We start from the raw sequence: 19,418 nt of genomic DNA on the forward strand, positions 1-19,418 counted from the left end.
TGGGTAAGGAGTACAACATGAAAATAAGTAAGTCCAAAACACAAGTAAAACACAAGTAATGGAGTGCAGTAGAATCAAGTCAGGTGATGCAGGAAATATTAGATTAGGAAATGAAGTCTTAAAGGAAGTAAATGAATATTGTTACTTGGGTAGTAAAATAACTAAAGATGGCAGAAGTAAGGAGGACATAAAATGCAGACTAGCACAAGCAAAGATGGCCTTTCTCAAGAAAAGAAATTTGTTCACTTTGAACACTGACATAGGAATTAGAAAGATGTTTTTGAAGACTTTCATCTGGAACGTGGCATTGTATGGAAGTGAAAGATGTATGATAATTAGCTCAGAAAGAAAGAGAATAGACACTTTTGAAATGTGGTGTTACAGAAGAATGCTAAACGTGAGATGGATAGATTGAATCAGGAATGAAGAGATACTTAATCGAATTGGAGAGAGGGGATTGATGCGGCTAAATTTGACCAAAAGAAGAGATACAATGATAGGACATCTTAAGATACCCTGGACTTCTGTAGTTTGTTTTTGAGGGAAGTGTAGGCCATAAGAACGGTAGGGGGTAGACCAAGGTATGGATATGACAAGCAAATTACAGCAGATGTGGGATGCAGCAGTTACATAGAAATGAAAAGGTTAGCACAGGATAGGGTGGTATGGCAAGCTGCATCAAACCAGTCTATGGATTGATGACTCAAACGGCAACAACATTGTATTATTTGTAGTTTATTAATATTAGCTTTTGTTCTGATGAAAATAATGATTCAGCCTCCAAACATTGTTTTCAAACAGAAATTTGCAAATGAATTTGGTTTTAATAATAATAATAATAATAATAATAATAATATTTGCTTTATGTCCCACTAACTACTTTTACAGTTTTTGAACACTCTGAGGTGCCAGAATTTAGTCCCACAGGAGTTCTTTTATGTGCCAGTAAATCTATGGACTCAAAGAAAGTGATGGCACACAAACACTTCCATAAGAGTTATACTCTACAACTCTTACGCATATAATTCATTTGTGGATATCTTTAATAGTGTAGGCAGCATAATAAACGGAAGTGCTGGACAGCCAGCAGTTCTATTAGTTCAGTTCTTATGAGTTTCAACTTGACGTTTGAGCGCTGCCTTTTGGCGGAGGGTAAGTGAATTAATCAACAGCCAATCATAGGCAGCCGATTGCTCCGATAGAGCGCGTTGGACTCCAGTTCCGGTTAGCAGCGTTATCGATCTGTTGTTTACTATAACCACGTGCTATCAGCTGTGTGTTGTATTTTACCTCAGTTCTTTTGGCGGTCTTTGTGCTGGGTTGTTCGTTTGTATTTCATAGTGTAGAGTTTATACATTTTTTAATAGTATAGCGCGTTATATTGTAGTGAATAGTGTGTAACAAGGTATAATAGTGATCTAGTTTATATAGTAGCTTAGTTTAATATTTAGTTCGGTAGTTATATAGTAGGTTACCCATGTGTGAATTTGATATTCTATCATATCGATGCCTACATCTAAGGATGAAGTTCGGAAGAGAAGAAAGCCCTTCAGACGTGGTACTCCAATAAGGAGCCAGGCCAGAAAATTGTAATGTTAGGGAGTCATTCTTGACAAAGCACCAACAATTTCGGCTAGAAAGAATGAGTTGACTAAGTGGTTGAAGGACATGAGGAAGGGGGACCTCGTGCATCTTGTGAAACAAAACAAGGCCAAATGTCCAGTTTATGTGGTGGATGGAATAGCCAGAAGGCAGGGACATAAAGTAGTTCACCTTCCACCATACCATTGCCATTTTAATGCCAAAGAACTGATTTGGGCCCAAGTGAGGGATTATGTATCTAAGAACAACCGACTCTTCACAGTTCTGAAAGTTGAAAGACTTATTTTTCGAAGCCGTAGGCCGTATAATTGCGGAAGACTAGAGCAACGTTGTGAGACACATGAAATCCAAGATGATTAAAGCTTGGGAGAAAGAAAGTCTCACAGACGATTATGGTGAAGCCTATTATCTCTTTAGGGTCAGGCTAGAGTGAAACCTCAACAGACTATGACAATGCCGATAGTGACTCAGAAATGAGTGGTGTGTTCCCTTTGTAGGATTATTTCCTTCCTTATAGGAAAATAAATCTAACAACAATGCGAGATATTGTACAGGGCGAGTAGCAACTTAATTTAATGTTCTCAAATTTATCTGTTCGAGCATTGACATTTTTATCTCGTAGCCTTATCCTAAATGTGTTGTGTATTATTGTTCATCTTATGTGAATCATGTATGGTGCTACAAACAATAATTGATTGTGGACTTTTATTCCAGTATATACATTTGCGTTCGTGTTGTGTATCGTAAATCACCTGCTTGTATTCGTAGCAATGTGGCACCACCGTCTGCCTTCCGGTTAAATGTCAAGTCAAAACTCATAAAAACGGAACGATAGTTATAAGTGAACACCAATACATGCAGACATTGAGTTTTATACAAAGAGAGATTATTTAACTATTCTCTTCCTTCCAAAACATTCCAAGTCACAATTTAAAAAAAAAAAAAAATTTTTTTAATGTTCCACTCCTGCAGGAGTTCAATAAATGCCAGTAAAATCTACTAATACAAGGCTGCTGTACTCAAACACCTTCAAATACCACCAGACTGAGCCAGAAACAAACCTATAACCTTGGGCTTAGAAAGCCAGTGCTCTACCTTCTGAGACACTCAGCCTGGCTACACTTGAGGTCATTGATCACATACTTGGTAAACCAAAGGGTCTCTCCGAGTTGCTCAACAACTTGGTCACGTGATCCTACATGAGGTTAGCAAGTGTGTTGACCATTAGCTTCAACTCTGATTAATAACCATTACCATTCAGGTTGCACTGAAGATGGCACCAACATTGTAACAAGTGCACAAGGTAGCAGGTAGAGACCCTCCTTGGAGGCAGCTCTACCCAGGGAGTGGCGCCCTTGCCTATGTGAGTCCCAGAGCACGCTGACCCGGTGTGTAGTATCTGGTAAGGGTCCCAGCTCAGGGTTACGAGTGAAGACCTCAACGACATCAACGGCGGAGAGGGTAACCTTCGGTACAGCGGAGATGTTGGAAGAGGCAGCCCTGTACTTGGGGATTAATACGAGTACAACACACAAAGGGCACGACAGTTCCACATGTTAGTGGCGGTACCCCGACAGCGTCTGTTCCCCATGTTAGGGGCGGCTGAAGCACAACTCACCAACACGTCTAGCAAGCGTGGTGTTTTATTGCCGAACACCTTCCATAAACTCCTATGACTTCGAATTTTCAAACGAAAGTACCCCAGGTGAGTAGACTGAAAGACTCAGAATCTCACACTGACAATACGTCAGTCTGCCTCAAGGATTCTGGGGGAGGCAAAAATTCGAAAAGAAAGACTAAAAAAGTAAGAATAGCCACATACAACAAAAGAACTATGAGACTAGCTGAAGACCTGGAAAGGCTAGAACAAGAACTGCATGACATAAAATGGGATATTCTGGGTATTTGTGAGACTCGCCTTCAAGGAGAAAAAGCTGACACCCTTCCATCAGGGCATGTCATCTTACATAATAATGGGGATTCTTCTACACATGGGGTTGCTATCCTTGTCAATAAAAATATCAAAGAATTCATACACAAGATGATTTGTGTCTCTTTCAGAGTGATATATATCATCCTCAAATTGAACAGTAAATTCTCCATACAAGTCATACATGTCTATGCTCCAACCAGTACTTCTGACGAAGAGGCAGTGGAACAGCTGTATGAAGATATCACCAAAGCGAAAAATTCAGAAAAGACACAACTCTCTATCATCATTGGAGACTTCAATGCAAAAGTGGGTCAAAAGGAAATTGGAGACCCAGAGAACATTGGTACATATGGACTAGACGATCGAAACGAAAGAGGAGAAAGATTGCTAGAATATCTCACAGCCGAAAATCTCTATTGCATGAATACTTTCTTTAAAAAACCCATCCAATGAAAATGGACATGGAAGAGCCCCAATGGACAAACCAAGAATGAGATAGATTTTATCCTGACCAACAAGAAGAAATATTGTACAGATGTTACTGTTCTCAATAGATTTGATACAGGAAGCGACCATAGGCTAGTTCGAGCAACCTTCACATTTGACCTCAAACTTGAACGGTCCAAAATGACAAGGGGGTACACTTTTCCAAGAGTAGAGGACTTAGAAAAACATCAATCATTTCAACAAGCTCTTACCAAAAACCTTAACCCAACAGAAGATTTGAAATACTTGGACGTGAACGAACTTAATGAGAAAATTACAGTCAGTATTCAAAATGCAGCAAAGGAGATCCCACTGAAGAAAACTAATAAGAGGAGCCGACTTTCACTTAATACCATGCAGCTCATTAAAGACAGGAAGACAATGGACAGGGATACAGCAGAATACAAAAATCTTAACAAGACCATTCGCAAGGAAATAAGGAAAGATCTAAGGAAATTTAATAGTAACATGATCATGCGAACAATTGAAGAAAATAAAAACATGAAGATTTTAAAGAACAACATGTCTACAGGAAGACCAAAAATTACAAAACTTAAGAACCAAAATGGAGAAATAGTCACAGATAGGCAAAACATTACTGAAGTTATTACAGATTTCTACTACAACCTGTATACATCAACCATTAATAAACCATCCAGCGATGAACAACTAGCCCAGAATTATACACATGAAGTAACACCGGAAGTAACCACTGCCGAGATTGAAAATGCACTTAAACAACTAAGGAATAAAAAATCCCCTGGGGAGGAAAAAATAACGAATGAAATGCTGAAATTAGGTGGAAGAGATCTGCTAGAAGCCATGAGAATACTCGTGAACAAGTGTATTAACTCTGGAAGAATACCAGAAAATTGGAAAAATGCTGAAGTGATACTTCTCTTCAAGAAAGGTGATAAGGAAAATTTAGAGAACTATCGTCCTGTGAGTTTGTTATCACACCTTTACAAGCTCCTGACTAAAATTGTAACCAACCGCCTCACAAGAGAACTGGATTTTTATCAACCTGCCGAGCAAGCGGGATTTCGTAAAGGTTTCTCAACTGTTGAACACATCCAGACTATTCGTCTTCTTCTTGAGAAAACCACTGAGTACAACATCAAGATTCATCTGGCCTTCATTGATTATAAAAAAAGCTTTTGACTCAGTGGAGATTTGGGCAATCATGAAGGCACTTCAAAATGCCATGATAAACTCAAGGTATATAAAGCTTCTGGAAAACATTTATGATCAAGCAACAATGGTAGTCAGAGTGGACGAAGACCTCATCACCAATAAAATCTCAGTTGGCAAAGGAGTTCGACAAGGTGACAATTTCTCCAAAGCTGTTTACCCTTGCCTTGGAAGATGTATTCAAAACCCTTCGTTGGGATAATAAAGGAATAAAAATGAACGGGGTATATTTGAACCACCTGCGTTTTGCCGATGACATTGTGCTCATAAGTGAAAATATAGATGAGCTAGAAAGCATGATCCAAGATTTAAAAACTGCTTCTGCTAAGATTGGTTTGGAAATGAACATTAATAAAACGAAAATACTAAGCCCAGAGAGTCGACCACTTAAAATGGGAAACCAATATATAGAAGCTGTCGATGAGTACATCTATCTTGGACACAAGATAAAACTTGGAAAAGACAACCAACGTGCAGAAATTCCTCGCAGAATAGGTATGAGTTGGACTGCATTCCGAAAACTAAGATTCATCCTCACCAACAAGGATGTTCCAATTAACCTGAAGACCAAGGTTTATAATACGTGCGTGCTGCCAGTTACAACTTACGGTCTGGAAACGATGACTCTGACGAAGGAAAGCGCTCGCAAGCTTCAGCGAACACAACGAGCTATGGAGCGACAGATGCTAGGGATCAGCCTTAGGGATAAGATCCGTTCAGAGGACATCAGGAGAAGAACTAATGTAACAGACATCCTAGAGAGAGTAGCAAGACTAAAATGGCAATGGGTAGGACACGTAGCTTGACAAGACTACAACAGGTGGACCTCTAGGATTGTTCACTGGAGACCATGGGGACACAAGAGAGGCAATGGAAGACCCCAGAAGAGATGGCTCGACGACGTAAAGCTGTTGGCTGGAACACGCTGGTTCCAAGTGGCTCAAGACCGAAGACGATGGAAACATATGGAAGAGGCCTATATCCAGCAGTGGATTGAAATAGGCTAGAAAAGAAGAAGAAGCACTGCACTAGTTACAACTGTCATACTACTGAAATTTTGCAAAAATGATGAACCTCTTACTATACAACTACAGTATATACTTTGTTCCACAACAGATTTTTAAAATAGATATATATACTGTATTTATATATTTTTACAAGTTGCTTTACGTCGCACTGACACAGACAGGTCTCTGGTGACGATGGGATAGGAAACTGCTAGGAGTGGGAAGGAAGCAACCATCTTCAAGGCTGCTGACAGTGGGATTCGAACTCACTCTCTCCTGTGAACACAAGCTCACAGCTGCATGCCCCTAACCACCCGGCCAACTTGCTTGGTCATATCTATATTAATATACTGTAAGCTCGCTCTCTGGATCAGTGGTAGAGTGTCTGCCTCTGGATCTCAAGATAATGGGTTCAAATTCAGCAAAGGTATTCAGATTTTTTAGGGCAGAAAAAAGTCCATTCGACACTCCACATTGGACGTTGGCATGTGAAAGATCTCGTGTAACACATTTGGTGTTTACGCAACAAAATTAATTAAAACTCTGTCTTAAGACGCCCAAGAGAGTTCTGGTTTACCTTGCTATCTAGTAGGCGTAGAGTAAAAAGAAAGAGCAAGCAGTCAGGTGAAGTGAAATAAAATGCTTGCACGTCGTAAGCCATATGATGATTATTATTATTATAATAAAAATAATGATATATCTATTTATATCTTTCATGCACAAGTGAGTAATTCACCATTTATTTCCCCATCCAAACCAAAATAACAAAGTTTCACACAAAATCTTACAACTCCCAATAAGCATCTAAAGAAATAATAAATAATAATGGTGTGTGGCCTCCAAAGAGGCCTGGTGCAGGTCTTTCGAGTTGACGCCGTATAGGCGACCTGCGCGTCTGTGAGGATGGGGCCCTACCTGTGATGAATTCTAATGCTGAAGAAGGCACACACGCCTAGCCCCCGAGCCACTGGAATTAACCAATGAAGGTTAAAATCTCCGGCCCGGCTGGTAATCGAACCCAGGACCCCCTGGACCAAAGGCCAGCATGTTAAACATTTAGCCATGGAGCTGGACATCCCGAGAAATGAAAGCTAGTTAAATTAGCAGCATTTGTCTTACCCTCCAAACTGTAAACTATGAGGAAAGGGACCAAAACTACAAATTTAAGACGAGGAAGTAGAGCTCAGAATGAAAATTGTAAGAGAAACCCAATTAACAGAGCAATAACAAAGTGAAATATAGGAAGTACAGCAACAGTTGGAACAAAAGAAAAACATAAGAACTCCACCAATATTTCGAACGTGGTGGTGGTGGTGGTGGTGGTGGTGGTGGTGGTGGTGGTGGTGGTGGTGGTGGTGGTGATTGTCTTAAAAGGAATTACAAATTGGCAGCCATCCTCTCTTAACAATTATGACCTCTCTCATCACAACCCCTCAAAGAAGTTGGGTATCAGCGAAAGGAAAGGGTTGCAATGGGCATGAAAAATTACTACCAGTAGGGTCAGAAGAGGACAAGAGTTGAGCACAAGAAGTCAGATAGGAAGGATGAAAGCAAGGAGCCTGCCAGAAGTAAGTAGAAGTAATGCTAGATTCAGCTTGAGGATTCATAGTCACTAACTCGTGCCCCAAAGTTGTGAGCCCCAAGGTATTTATCCCTTTTAGTTGCCTCTTACGACAGGCAAGGTATTCTGTGGATGTATTCTACTGCCCCCAACTCAAGAGAGAAAGTATTCTGAGAGAGGGGTATTGGGGGTGGGGGTAAGTACAGATTCCAAAAATATTGTTATGTCTAGTCTCTTACATGAACTCTTAAAAACTATGGTTGCCATAAATTTCACTGGAAAGCCATGTGAATTTTTTACACTAAAAAATCTTAAAAGTAGTATCAAGCCAATTGTGCCATGCCACTCTATACAGTTCTTACATAAATTACACAATACAACAATAGAAATGATAACTTACCACCTTCCATCGCTCCTTGACTACATGGCCTGGCTGGAGCAGGTCTTCACTTGTCATTGTGATGTTGTTGTTCTGATCTGTGGACTCGTCCCCTACATGGTGCAGTGGTCCGTCTTGTTTCCTGTACAAAAAGATGTCAACTTCAGAATATTTTAAATGAAATTACATGTGGGACTTTATTTTGTAACATATTATAAACCAAGGACCATCACCCCACAAATAATATTTATTGAAGTATAAAAATAAACTTTAAAGTATTATAACATGTCAACAAAATGAGATAGTCTAAGCAAGATTTCCACAAGAAACCGAAATTGAAATAACTTTGTAACAATGATTTTGTATGCTTAAACCTCTCTCATCACAAGGACGGATTTGATAGCATCTCCATAGTGCAACAGTTAGCAACATTAGCTGTCATCCTCGGAGGCCAAGGTTCTATTCTCAGTACTGCTAGAAATTTAAGTCTGACAGGAGGGCTGGTATGTGGTTAAAAAGGTACCGTACAAGCATACGAGCAGCTTGCGAGGTATGCCTGAACTGAGCTGCATCATCTCAAGGCGTACAAAGACATGAGTTAATTTCTTTTAACACACACACACACACACACACGCACGCACGCACGCACACACGCACACAAAAGTAAACAGATACACTTTTCTCAAATTTATAATTACAGTTCCACATCCAAGTGTGAGAGCCAATGAAGGGGACCAACTGGTACACTATTTAGATCTTCTGATGTACCTCTGAAAGCTATCAAGGAACATTTAAAAGCAGTATAATTTACAGTCTGTTGTTATTCTTTACAGCTGAATTGTGGCAAGGCTTTCCAATTTCATCCCACTTAAACAGAATGTCCCCACACCTGCTGTGACAAGCCATAACTCTGTTAGATGGAATTCAGCTGGCCTTCTGCAGGGGTTGGCAACAACATGGTTATGGGACAGTTGAGAATGCTGTTGCCATAGCTCCTCCCAACCATCTGATATACTGAAAAAGTTGTTCTAAAGGTTAAGTGCAATATGTTAAGAAGGTTGTTGGGATTAAGTCCTTTGGAGAGTGTTGAAACATCAAAATGAACAAGGAGAGGGTTCTTTATCATTTTTCCAAGTATTTAACAGTGACAAGAGTCTTCTTAAAGGTGGTGCTTTACTTAGGATGGAAAGCCAGTGAATGTCAGTCTGCTGGATGCATCCTGTGATGAAGCATACTGCCTGATTCAGCTGGGTGTATAAGCTATGTTGAGCAGAAGTGTTCAGCAATAGAGTAAGAAAGAGCTAAGGCTGTGGACCTGGGCAATGGCTCTCCAATAGATGCCAGCCAACTTCTGAAGAAGTTGCTCTGATCGTAACCTAGATATTAGAAAAAAGATTGTAGGTCAGTGACCTGTTGAGGGTGACTCCTAAGTATTGGTACTTGAGATTTTTGCAGTATTATAGAATATGTCCTTGGATGATACCGCTGGCTTGTAACTTGTTCTGTAATTGGCAAATAAACACAACAGTTTTCTGGCTATCTAATCCAAGGGAGTTTTAACACATTCACTGTGGATGAAGTGTCAGAGCATGCTGTGAGCCTATGTAGCCAACACTTATCAGAGGCACTGCATTTAAAACAGTCTGGTGTTAAGGAATTATTTTGGAAGTCAATGTTTAGTAATTATAGAACTCGAACTTCATGAATTCTTATAACTATGATTTTAGCTCCTTGATGATACAAGGGTCTGAAGGACCAGCAACGAAAATGTTCAAGTACTTGTTCAGTAATCTTAGTCAGGCTGATGATAGGACTTAGGTAATTGAATATGTGGGTATCCATGTACCCATCGTAGTGGTTATCCAAAGCAAAAATAACAAGGTACTCATTACATTACCAGGTGTATGCATAAGTCTTTTCCAGTTTCACTAAGAAATGGCACCAGTGAACAGTACTCAAAGTATGAATTTGACCCATACGTCAGTTTGTTCATCTGACATTAACCTACCAACACACACAAGTTGATTCCACCGAACACTAGTGTCTGTGTTGTATCGTTCAGTGATCATGTCGACGTTTGTGCCTGAAAAAGAACATTTGTGGCAAGCATTGCTTTTCTTATTTAATCAAAAGAAAAAAGGCTGTGGAAAGTCATCGCTTGCTGATAGAAACACAGCTTCATCAATTAGAACATGCGAGACATGGTTTTGACAATTTAAACGGGGTGATTTCATTGTGAAAGGCAGTGCGTGCTCTGGTAGCGGTATTGTGTAGTATGAACTCTTGAAGCCCGGCAAAACTGTTATTGCACTACGCTATCGCTAACAAATTATTAATTTAAATCACGCTTTGATTGAAAGATGACCAGAATGGGCCAAAAGACATGGCAAAGCGATTTTGTTACACGGCAATGTACCGTCTCACACAGCAAAACCAGTGAAAGACACCTTGAAATTGCTTGGATGGGACATCCTCCCGCACCCGCCGCACTCCCCTGACCTGGCACCATCTATCACTGCTTCACATCAATGGGGCACGCACTCGCAGAGCAGCACTTCAGCAATTTTGAGGAAGTTGGAAAATGGCTCGACGAATGGTTCGCCCCAAAAGACAAGCAGTTTTTCTGTCATGGAATTCATAACTTACCTGAAAGATGGGTGGGTAGAAGCCAATGGCCAATATTTTAAATATACAAAAAAATGAATTTCCCTTGAAAATTACATGTTCCCTTTACCACAAAAAAATAGCAAAAACTTATGCATACATCTGGTACATATGGATTTGGAAACCCACGTACCTATGTGTGTTTTCGGAACTTACACACTCCTTGACTAGTAAGGTACCTGTTCAGCTATACCCATAATTTTTTGGTTGATCAAAACCAGGCCCTTAAGCAGACAGGTTGCCGATTAACTTGTGATTTCTCGGGCTGGCCTTCAAGCACTTACAGGGGTAAGTGTTTAGTATCAAATGTTATTTAGGTTAAGACGCTGAAGCCTAAACGGTCTGACACCATGGTTGGCCAGTTCGAGTCCCGTTGGTCGAAAAAATGTCACCATCAGAATGTTGGCCACCAGGGTTGGGGAGGTGGTGGTATACAATTTGTAATCACTAGATTGTGTGCCAAAAGCCTGGATTAAATTCCAAACCCCTCCATAGTGTTCGTATGGAGCAAGAGCATATGAAGCTGTTGATGGTGATTCGTCCGTCGGATGGAGACGTTAAGCCTTAAGTAGACCCCTTGGTGCTATTCGACAGGAGTAGGCTATGTGCCGGCACCAGGTTTCAGCCTCTCCCTACTATCATATATAACGTCGTTCATATCATCTCATTAACTCCTCTGATGAGGTTGACAACAGCAAGGGCATCCGTTCATAAAAACCTGCCACAACAGATTCATCTCACCTCTACCCGACCCCGCAGAGAAACGGGACAAGGGTTGGACAAACAAACACTTTCGTATTAAGCGTCCAATATATCTGAATGTAAACACAGTTCTATAAGCCTCCATATTCTTCTTGACATATTTCTGAGCATGTCCAGTGTTATAATTCAAAATGCCTCAACAGCATTTTGTTGACTTCATATAAAGTGTGAAAATGGGAATGTTGGTGCCAGTAACTGCAGACAGGATAATAGGGCCTATAGTTTTTGAAACCACAATCACTGGGCAGATATAGGAATGATTCTCATACCATTTTTTTACAATTGACAGACAATGAATGCTAATCAGGATATTTCCAGCATGACTCTGCAACTGCATATACGGCTAACATGTCATTAAGTTTAATTGAGGAAATTTTTGACAACAAGGTAATTAGTAAACCATTGTGCCCCAGATCTTACGGTTTGCGATTTTCATTTAAGGGAAAAATTGAAAAATAAGGTTTATGCAACAAACCCTCACACTCTAGATGAACTCAACATATCACAAGTGAAATTGGGGCTATCTCGGTAGATGAACAAATGCATATGGAAAGATGAAAGTGAGGAGCCTGATACAAGCAGAAACAATGTTAAGGCTCAACTAAGGACCCCACGGTTGTCAACCCATTTTCTGAAGTTAAGAGCCTCTGGAATCCATTTAGTCACCTCTTTGTAACGGGCAGAGATACTTTGGATGTTATTCTACTGTTCCTACTCACAGGGGGTGTTAGAAAAGAAATGAGTGAACTATTTGATAGCAGCATGTCCAAGATGTAATATGAACTGTGGATATGTACCACCACACCAGCTGCACTTTCAGGTTTTTAGATAGTCTAATCAATAGCCTGTTTAGTTTCTCCTAGCTGGAATTAAGAAGAGAATTCAGACAGCATGGGATTGATTGATTGATTGATTGATTGATTGATTGATTGATTGATTTATTTATTTATTTATTTATTTATTTATTTATTTATTTATTTATTTATTTATTTATTTATTTATTTATTTATTTTCAAGATAAATTTCACATGTCTTCTATAATGTTTCTCAATTGTAGCCTTTGAGCTGGATATCATGAGCTTGGATATGTCATATCGGTTTAAGCTTGCTTTGTCTGAGATTACTCAAGTCTGTAACTATCTTAATACATTACGTGAAGTTCAAACACTGTTGCAAAAGCAGAAAGAAAGAAAAAAAGGGAAGTTTTCTAGGTACAGATAACAGTTGAATCCAACAGCAACTTTTACTGCATTCAGGTTTAATATACGACATTCCGAAGAGCATTTATTTTATACTGGTGCAGGCTTTCACAGCCGATGTCAATCGACAAACTAATGTTTTGGGATATTTGGCCATGCAGACATTTTAAAAGTGTCAACATTTGAGGTACATTGTAATAACCCTTGTCATGATGAAATGGCACAGGCTGGTATGCACCAGTATTTTGAAGTATTTCAAGGCTAGGTGGTGGCGGGGCCCCAACAAATTTCCTCTTTCTTGTATATTTGTTACTGCCACCAACGATTTTCTTCTCTCTTGCATCGTCATTGTTTAGGCTTGCGTAGTGTGTTCCAGGACATTCAAACCTCTGTCTTCTTACTTGTGGCCAGATGGCATGTTTGAGCATAGTGAGAGAGGACACACTGTGCAGGCCTTAGTAAAAACAATATGAGAGAGAGGAAAGACATACGTGGTGCCATCACCTACCCTTTCTGTAAGAAAGAAGACAGCTTCCATGAAGCTATTTTTACACTAGTCTGTTTATGGACAGACTTTGCTGTTCACGAGTGAAAAATGCAGAGCGCAACAGAATCCTCTCTTCTTAGTCTTCTACGACTTGAAAAAGGCATTTGACTCTGTTCCAAGACCTACTATGTGGGTGGTACTGAAACTCTTCAGCTGTCCACAGCATCTTGTCGATTTGCTTCAGGCCCTCCACGACAGGTTTGCTATCAGAATAGCATTTCAGATAAAGAGGGGTGTATGCTTGCTCCAACACTATATGCATTATATTTGATTGCCATGCTACATGAAATCTTCTACGAACGTCCCAGGTGAGGAAGGTATCATTTCGATGGAGGGCTTTTCAACCTAGCCAGACTTCGCTCCCTGAGGCTCACCCAGGTTACAAAGGTAACCAGAATGCTGTAAGCAGATGAGGCTGCATCACCTACACTCACACCAGAGGAACTGCAATAGTCAGTTAACCACTACATAAGTGAATGTGATTGTTTAGGTTTCACCATTGATGTTCAAAAGACTAAGGTTCTGGCACAACCTTCACCAGGCACAAACCTTCCACATTTCAACATCTCCATCTCCGATATTCCACTGGAGCAGGTAGACCACTTTTCGTACTTGGGTAGTATCCTATATGTGTGCTGTAACTGTGAGAAAGATGTGTAAAAGAGAATTGGTATTATTCATGCAGCATTTGGATGATTAACACACCAGGTGTTCATGAGTAAAGACCTGACCATGAAAATAAAACTCATGGTGTACCATGCTGTTGTGATCACAATATTGCTGTATGGTTATGAAACTTGGACCCTTTACCGACGTGACTTGAAAAAATCATAGGTAATAAATTTCATATTAATCCACATTGAAGAGCAATATAGTCATAGTGTAAACAAAAGCTAAAGGTTTCCACCTATTCAATACTGTTTGTTGGAACCTTAAAAAAGTTACATATATTTGTTGAAACTAGTTTCGGTCTAACCAGAGATCATCAGTCAAAATCAAAGTAAAGGCAAGACATAAATCAGCTTAGATGAATTGGCCATGTCCGTAGGATGAGTGATACCAGATTTCCATGCCAAATCCTGTATGGTGAAACTTGGTTCTGGCACCAGACCTTGTGGAACCCCCATAAGGTGCTACAAGGACCAGCTTAAGCACACTATGAAAATGACAAGTCTCAATCCACAAACCTGGGAGACGCTAGCTAAAGACCTTCAGTTTGGCACGAGACCATCCTTGCTGCTGACAATATGTTTGAAGGGGAAAAATGCAGATGTAAAGAGGCCAAGAGAGAAGCACGAAAACTTCGTGCAGCACAACCATACCCTCCTCCAACAATTCTGTGCAATCTGTGTGAACGCTTGTTCCATGCTAGAATTGGTCTGTTCAACCATCAAAAGGTGGTGATTACTGTTTTAAGAGGAAGTACAACTAGGCAACCATCCTCTATATAACACTAATCAGAGAGAAAACATGGAAGGGATCAGATACTTCAAAAAATGAAGGTACCGACCAAAGAAAGACAAGGGCCATGAAGGGCGTGGAAATGAAAGACTCCCTAGGCCTCCATACGTAATACCGTCGGGGTCGGGAAAAAACAAGAGTTGACCAAGGGAGGTCGGATAGGATAGATGAAAGTGAGGAGCCTGGCACAAGTGGAAGCAATGTCAGGATTCAGCTAAGGGCCCCGTGGTCGCCATCCACGCTCCAAAGTACAGAGCCCCTGGGGGCCCTTTTAGTTGCCTCTTACAACAGGCAGGGGATACCGTGGATGTTATTCTACCGCCCCCACCCACAGGGGGACAACCATTGAAAGTATATCAACTGACAGAATGAATTTATTGGAAGAAGTTTATTGCTCAGAAATGAGTTAAGCCGCCACCGCCGACAGCCCATGGATCAAGGCATTATTGAAAAGATGAAAAAAGGTTACAGAGAAAACCTTTTGCACAAAATGTTGCTGGCAATGCCTAATGATGAAAATGTGAGCTTTAAAAAAAAAAAAAGCTTAACTTGAAGGACTGTGTTTATATCATTGCTGATGCTTGTGATGGAAAAATTGTGGTAGGTACAGAAGCAGGGAAATACAAAGAGGGGGGAATGTGCATAAGCTGATGATTTACCTGAAGTTACGACTCTTTATAATAATAATAATAATAATAATAATAATAATAATAATAATAATAATAATAATAATAATAATAATAATAATAATAATAATATTTGTTTTACGTGCCTTTGCTGGCAGGACCTAGTGTTTACAGTGCACTATGTCTTCTGATATAGAGCAATATATTTTTGTTACTTTCATTGATCTGTCTCAGCTTTATCCTTGGCTTGGACAAAATGAAAGTGACTGAGGTATGAGTGATGCTAGTAATGCCTTTCCTTTTGCAGCCAGTCCCTGCTATGAATGGTGTGAAAATATTGCTCATAGGGTCGGTCAGTGCATGCAATTCAGTGGGCTTGGCAGACTGATATGTAAGAGCAACTTCTGGCTCGGCGAGGAAAGCAACGGGAAACTATCTCACTCCTCATTTCCCTAGTATGCCTCTTCAGTGATGCCTAGGCCATCTATGACAGCTGATGGCAGAACTGTTGAGGATCCAACCAGCCTTCGGGTTGAGGACAAAACATACATACATACATTTGTTTTACGTCCCACTAACTACTCTTTTACAGCTTTCGGAGATGCCGAGGTGCCAGAATTTAGTCCCGCAGGAGTTCTTTTACGCGCCAGTAAATCCACCGACACGAGGCTGACATATCTGAGCACCTTCAAATACCAGCCAGGATCGATCCTGCCAAGTTGGGGTCAGAAGGCCAGCGCCTTAACCGTCTGAGCCACTCAGTCCGGCACGACTCTTTTTAATACCGTATCTTACTAGCTAAAAACAAGGATGAAGAAAGCCCTAAGCCTAGTCACGGTGAAGCTTTCAATGCTCTAATGACAGCTATAAATTGGATGGATAAATGCATGTGTGTACAGTAACACAGCTTGCTTGTCTATGACAAGTTAAAGAGACTTGGCTGCAAAGAAACAAAGCTCAGTAACAACTCAAGAAATTATCAGACACTTTAAAATTTGTCTAGTGTTTTTTGTACAACAGTACGTAGGCCTAGTGAAATATTTTAAAGTTAATACAGTATGTAGTTAAAATTGTTTGCGTTGGTTTCGATGTATGTTCAAAAACCTAACAAACGGATTCTAGGAACAGGGTTGAACATTAATACTTTGGATTATCAACATTCTGATATTATAAACCATGACAAACAACTTTCACATTTTTAAATAATGAAAAAGCAAGAGGAATAAAAGTGCCAGGTATGTGGGACGGTTCTAAAGCTGACACAATGAGCAAGAGAAGATGGAATTCATTTGAATTAGAATTATAGACTGTACGACTAATGCATCACAGATCTACTGTGATAAAAATAGTGGACATTTCCTGTTACTACTGAACACATTCACAGAGTGTGAACGCTGTGCGTGGCTCATACTTGAATTCACTGTTATGCATTCCAAAACACTAAATTTGACAATTTCAAAATGTGTAGTTGACACAAATACTTTGCAGAAAAATCCCCAAGAGGTTGGCAATTAATATCTTAGGTTAAAAGATTAGAATCAGCCCAGGGAAAAAAAAAAAAAAAACACTTCCAAGGGAAGTTTATTCTTGTATACACTGTAAGAAGATACTGTCGTACATAAATTTGTTTTATTGTTTCAATAAGGTGGTTTTTAAATAGGAATCAGCAGAAAATATTGGATATCTTGATATAAACTGAAGTTGTGCTGACAGGTGGTGATGATTATTTTAAGTGGTAGAACAAGTTTACCATCTCCTCTTAACTATAAATCACAGAAAGAGGAATAGGTCTGAACCTTTGAAGAATGAAGGTATGAGGAAAAGAAAGGGTCTTGAGAGTTGTGAAAATGGAAGACTCTGGGCTTCCCAAACCTGAACTGTTGGGGTCGGAAGGAAAAGTGTGCTAACAATGCCAATGCGTTGTTATATAATATTAACTATGATTCATTAGTGCTTTATATGCATGTTTCACCTGAGTGGACAGTGTAATGATTTTAATTATTGGCTGTTCCAACAGACTAGTTATAAAATTCCACAAGATATAAGCACAGTTTCAGTTTGAATCCTTAAAGTATTGAACATTTTCAACTCATTTCTACCGGGCGAGTTGGCCGTGCGCGTAGAGGCGCGCGGCTGTGAGCTTGCATCCGGGAGATAGTAGGTTCGAATCCCACTATCGGCAGCCCTGAAAATGGTTTTCCGTGGTTTCCCATTTTCACACCAGGCAAATGCTGGGGCTGTACCTTAATTAAGGCCACGGCCGCTTCCTTCCAACTCCTAGGCCTTTCCTATCCCATCGTCGCCATAAGACCTATCTGTGTCGGCGCGACGTAAAGCCCCTAGCAAAAAAAAAAAAATAGCAACTCATTTCTTTATAATGGTTCATGTTTGTGGGTTACTGTAGTCACGTCCTAGTTTGTGAACCATGGGCAACGGCTGAGTGGCCTAGTAAGTGGTCCTGAGAGTCAGGATACCAGTTGCTATGGAATGGGAGTGGGCATCTCGGACATATTCTGAGTCGTGGCCCTCCTTGTGCTCAGGCGGCTAGGACTATACAATTCACCGGTGGTCCATAACCCGTTTGAGGAGAGATCCTCACTTGGACTATGTGCAAGTAGGGCAGCATCCTGCTTCATGAATTTACCGAGCTCAGAACACTAAACAAGCCTCGGACCTATGGGAGTAATGGAGTCCCACTCCCATTTGACAGGCGAGGGACTCCTTGGAAACAACTTGGCGAACGAAATGGAATTCGATGGGGAGCTATCAATATTAATGGGGCTTATGGAAGAAAGAAGGTAGAACTGGCTGAGTCAGCAAAGAGGATGCATCTGGATGTGCTAGGAGTAAGTGATATTTGGGTAAGGGGAGATAATGAGGAAGAGATAGGAGATTATAAATATTACTTGACGGGTGTTAGAAAGGGAAGGGCAGAGTCTGGGGTAGGGCTCTTTATCAGGAATACCATTGCACGCAACATAGTTTCTGTTACGCACGTAAATGAGCGAATGATGTGGGTAGATTTGTCAGTGGGAGGAATTAGGACAAGAATTGTTTCCATGTATTCACAATGTGAGGGTGCAGATGAGGAGGGTGCAGATGAGGATGAAGTTGACAAGTTTTATGAAGCATTGAGTGACATTGTGGTCAGGGTCAACAGCAAGGATAGAATAGTGCTAATAGGCGATTTCAATGCAAGAGTTGGGAATAGAACTGAAGGATACAAAAGGGTGATTGGTAAATGTGGGGAAGATATGGAAGCTAATGGGAATGGGAAGCGTTTGCTGGACTTCCGTGCTAGTATGGGTTTAGCTGTTACGAATACATTCTTCAAGCATAAGGCTATTCACTGCTACACATGGGAGGCTAGGGGTACCAGATCCATAATAGACTATTTCTAGGCCTAGGGTAGAGAAAGTGAAATCTGTCTGCAAACGAATAAGGGTAGAAAGTCTCCAGGACGAGGAAATTAGAAGTACATGGATATGATTAGTGAGAAGTTTCGAACAGTAGACAGTAAGCAGGTTCAGGATATAGTAAGTGAATGGGTGGCATACAGGGATGCTGTAATAGAAACAGCAAGGGAGTGCCTAGGAACAACTGTGTGTAAAGATGGGAAAAGGCGAACATCTTGGTGGAATGATGAAGTGAGAGCAGCCTGTAAACGTAAAAAGAAGGCTTATCAGAAATGGCTCCAAACAAGGGCCAAGGAAGACAGGGATTGGTATGTAGATGAAAGAAACAGAGCGAAACAAATAGTTGTTGAATCCAAAAAGAAGTCATGGGAAGATTTTGGTAATAACCTGGAAAGGCTAGGTCAAGCAGCAGGGAAACCTTTCTGGACAGAAATAAAGAATCTTAGGAAGGGAGGGAAAAAGGAAATGAACAGTGTTTTGAGTAATTCAGGTGAACTCATAATAGATCCCAGGGAATCACTGGAGAGGTGGAGGGAATATTTTGAACATCATCTCAATGTAAAAGGAAATCATTATGGTGGTGT

At 40.4% G+C, this 19,418-nt stretch overlaps 1 protein-coding gene across 10 annotated transcripts in view; it reads right to left on the reverse strand.

Annotated features, from left to right (window-relative positions):
* Asator (tau-tubulin kinase asator) overlaps positions 1-19,418 on the reverse strand; it is a 500,954-nt gene that overhangs the window by 269,276 nt on the left and 212,260 nt on the right. For all 10 annotated transcript variants that reach the window (XR_010858479.2, XM_067135206.2, XM_067135211.2 and 7 more), the window contains one exon: positions 8,181-8,301. Coding sequence is in view for 9 of the 10 variants with exons in the window: in XM_067135206.2 (XP_066991307.1) it covers positions 8,181-8,301 (121 nt within the window). In the remaining variant the exon portion in view is untranslated. The remainder of the gene's footprint in view (positions 1-8,180; positions 8,302-19,418) is intronic.

Source organism: Anabrus simplex, chromosome 1 (assembly GCF_040414725.1).
Source record: "Anabrus simplex isolate iqAnaSimp1 chromosome 1, ASM4041472v1, whole genome shotgun sequence".
NCBI lineage: Eukaryota > Metazoa > Arthropoda > Insecta > Orthoptera > Tettigoniidae > Anabrus > Anabrus simplex.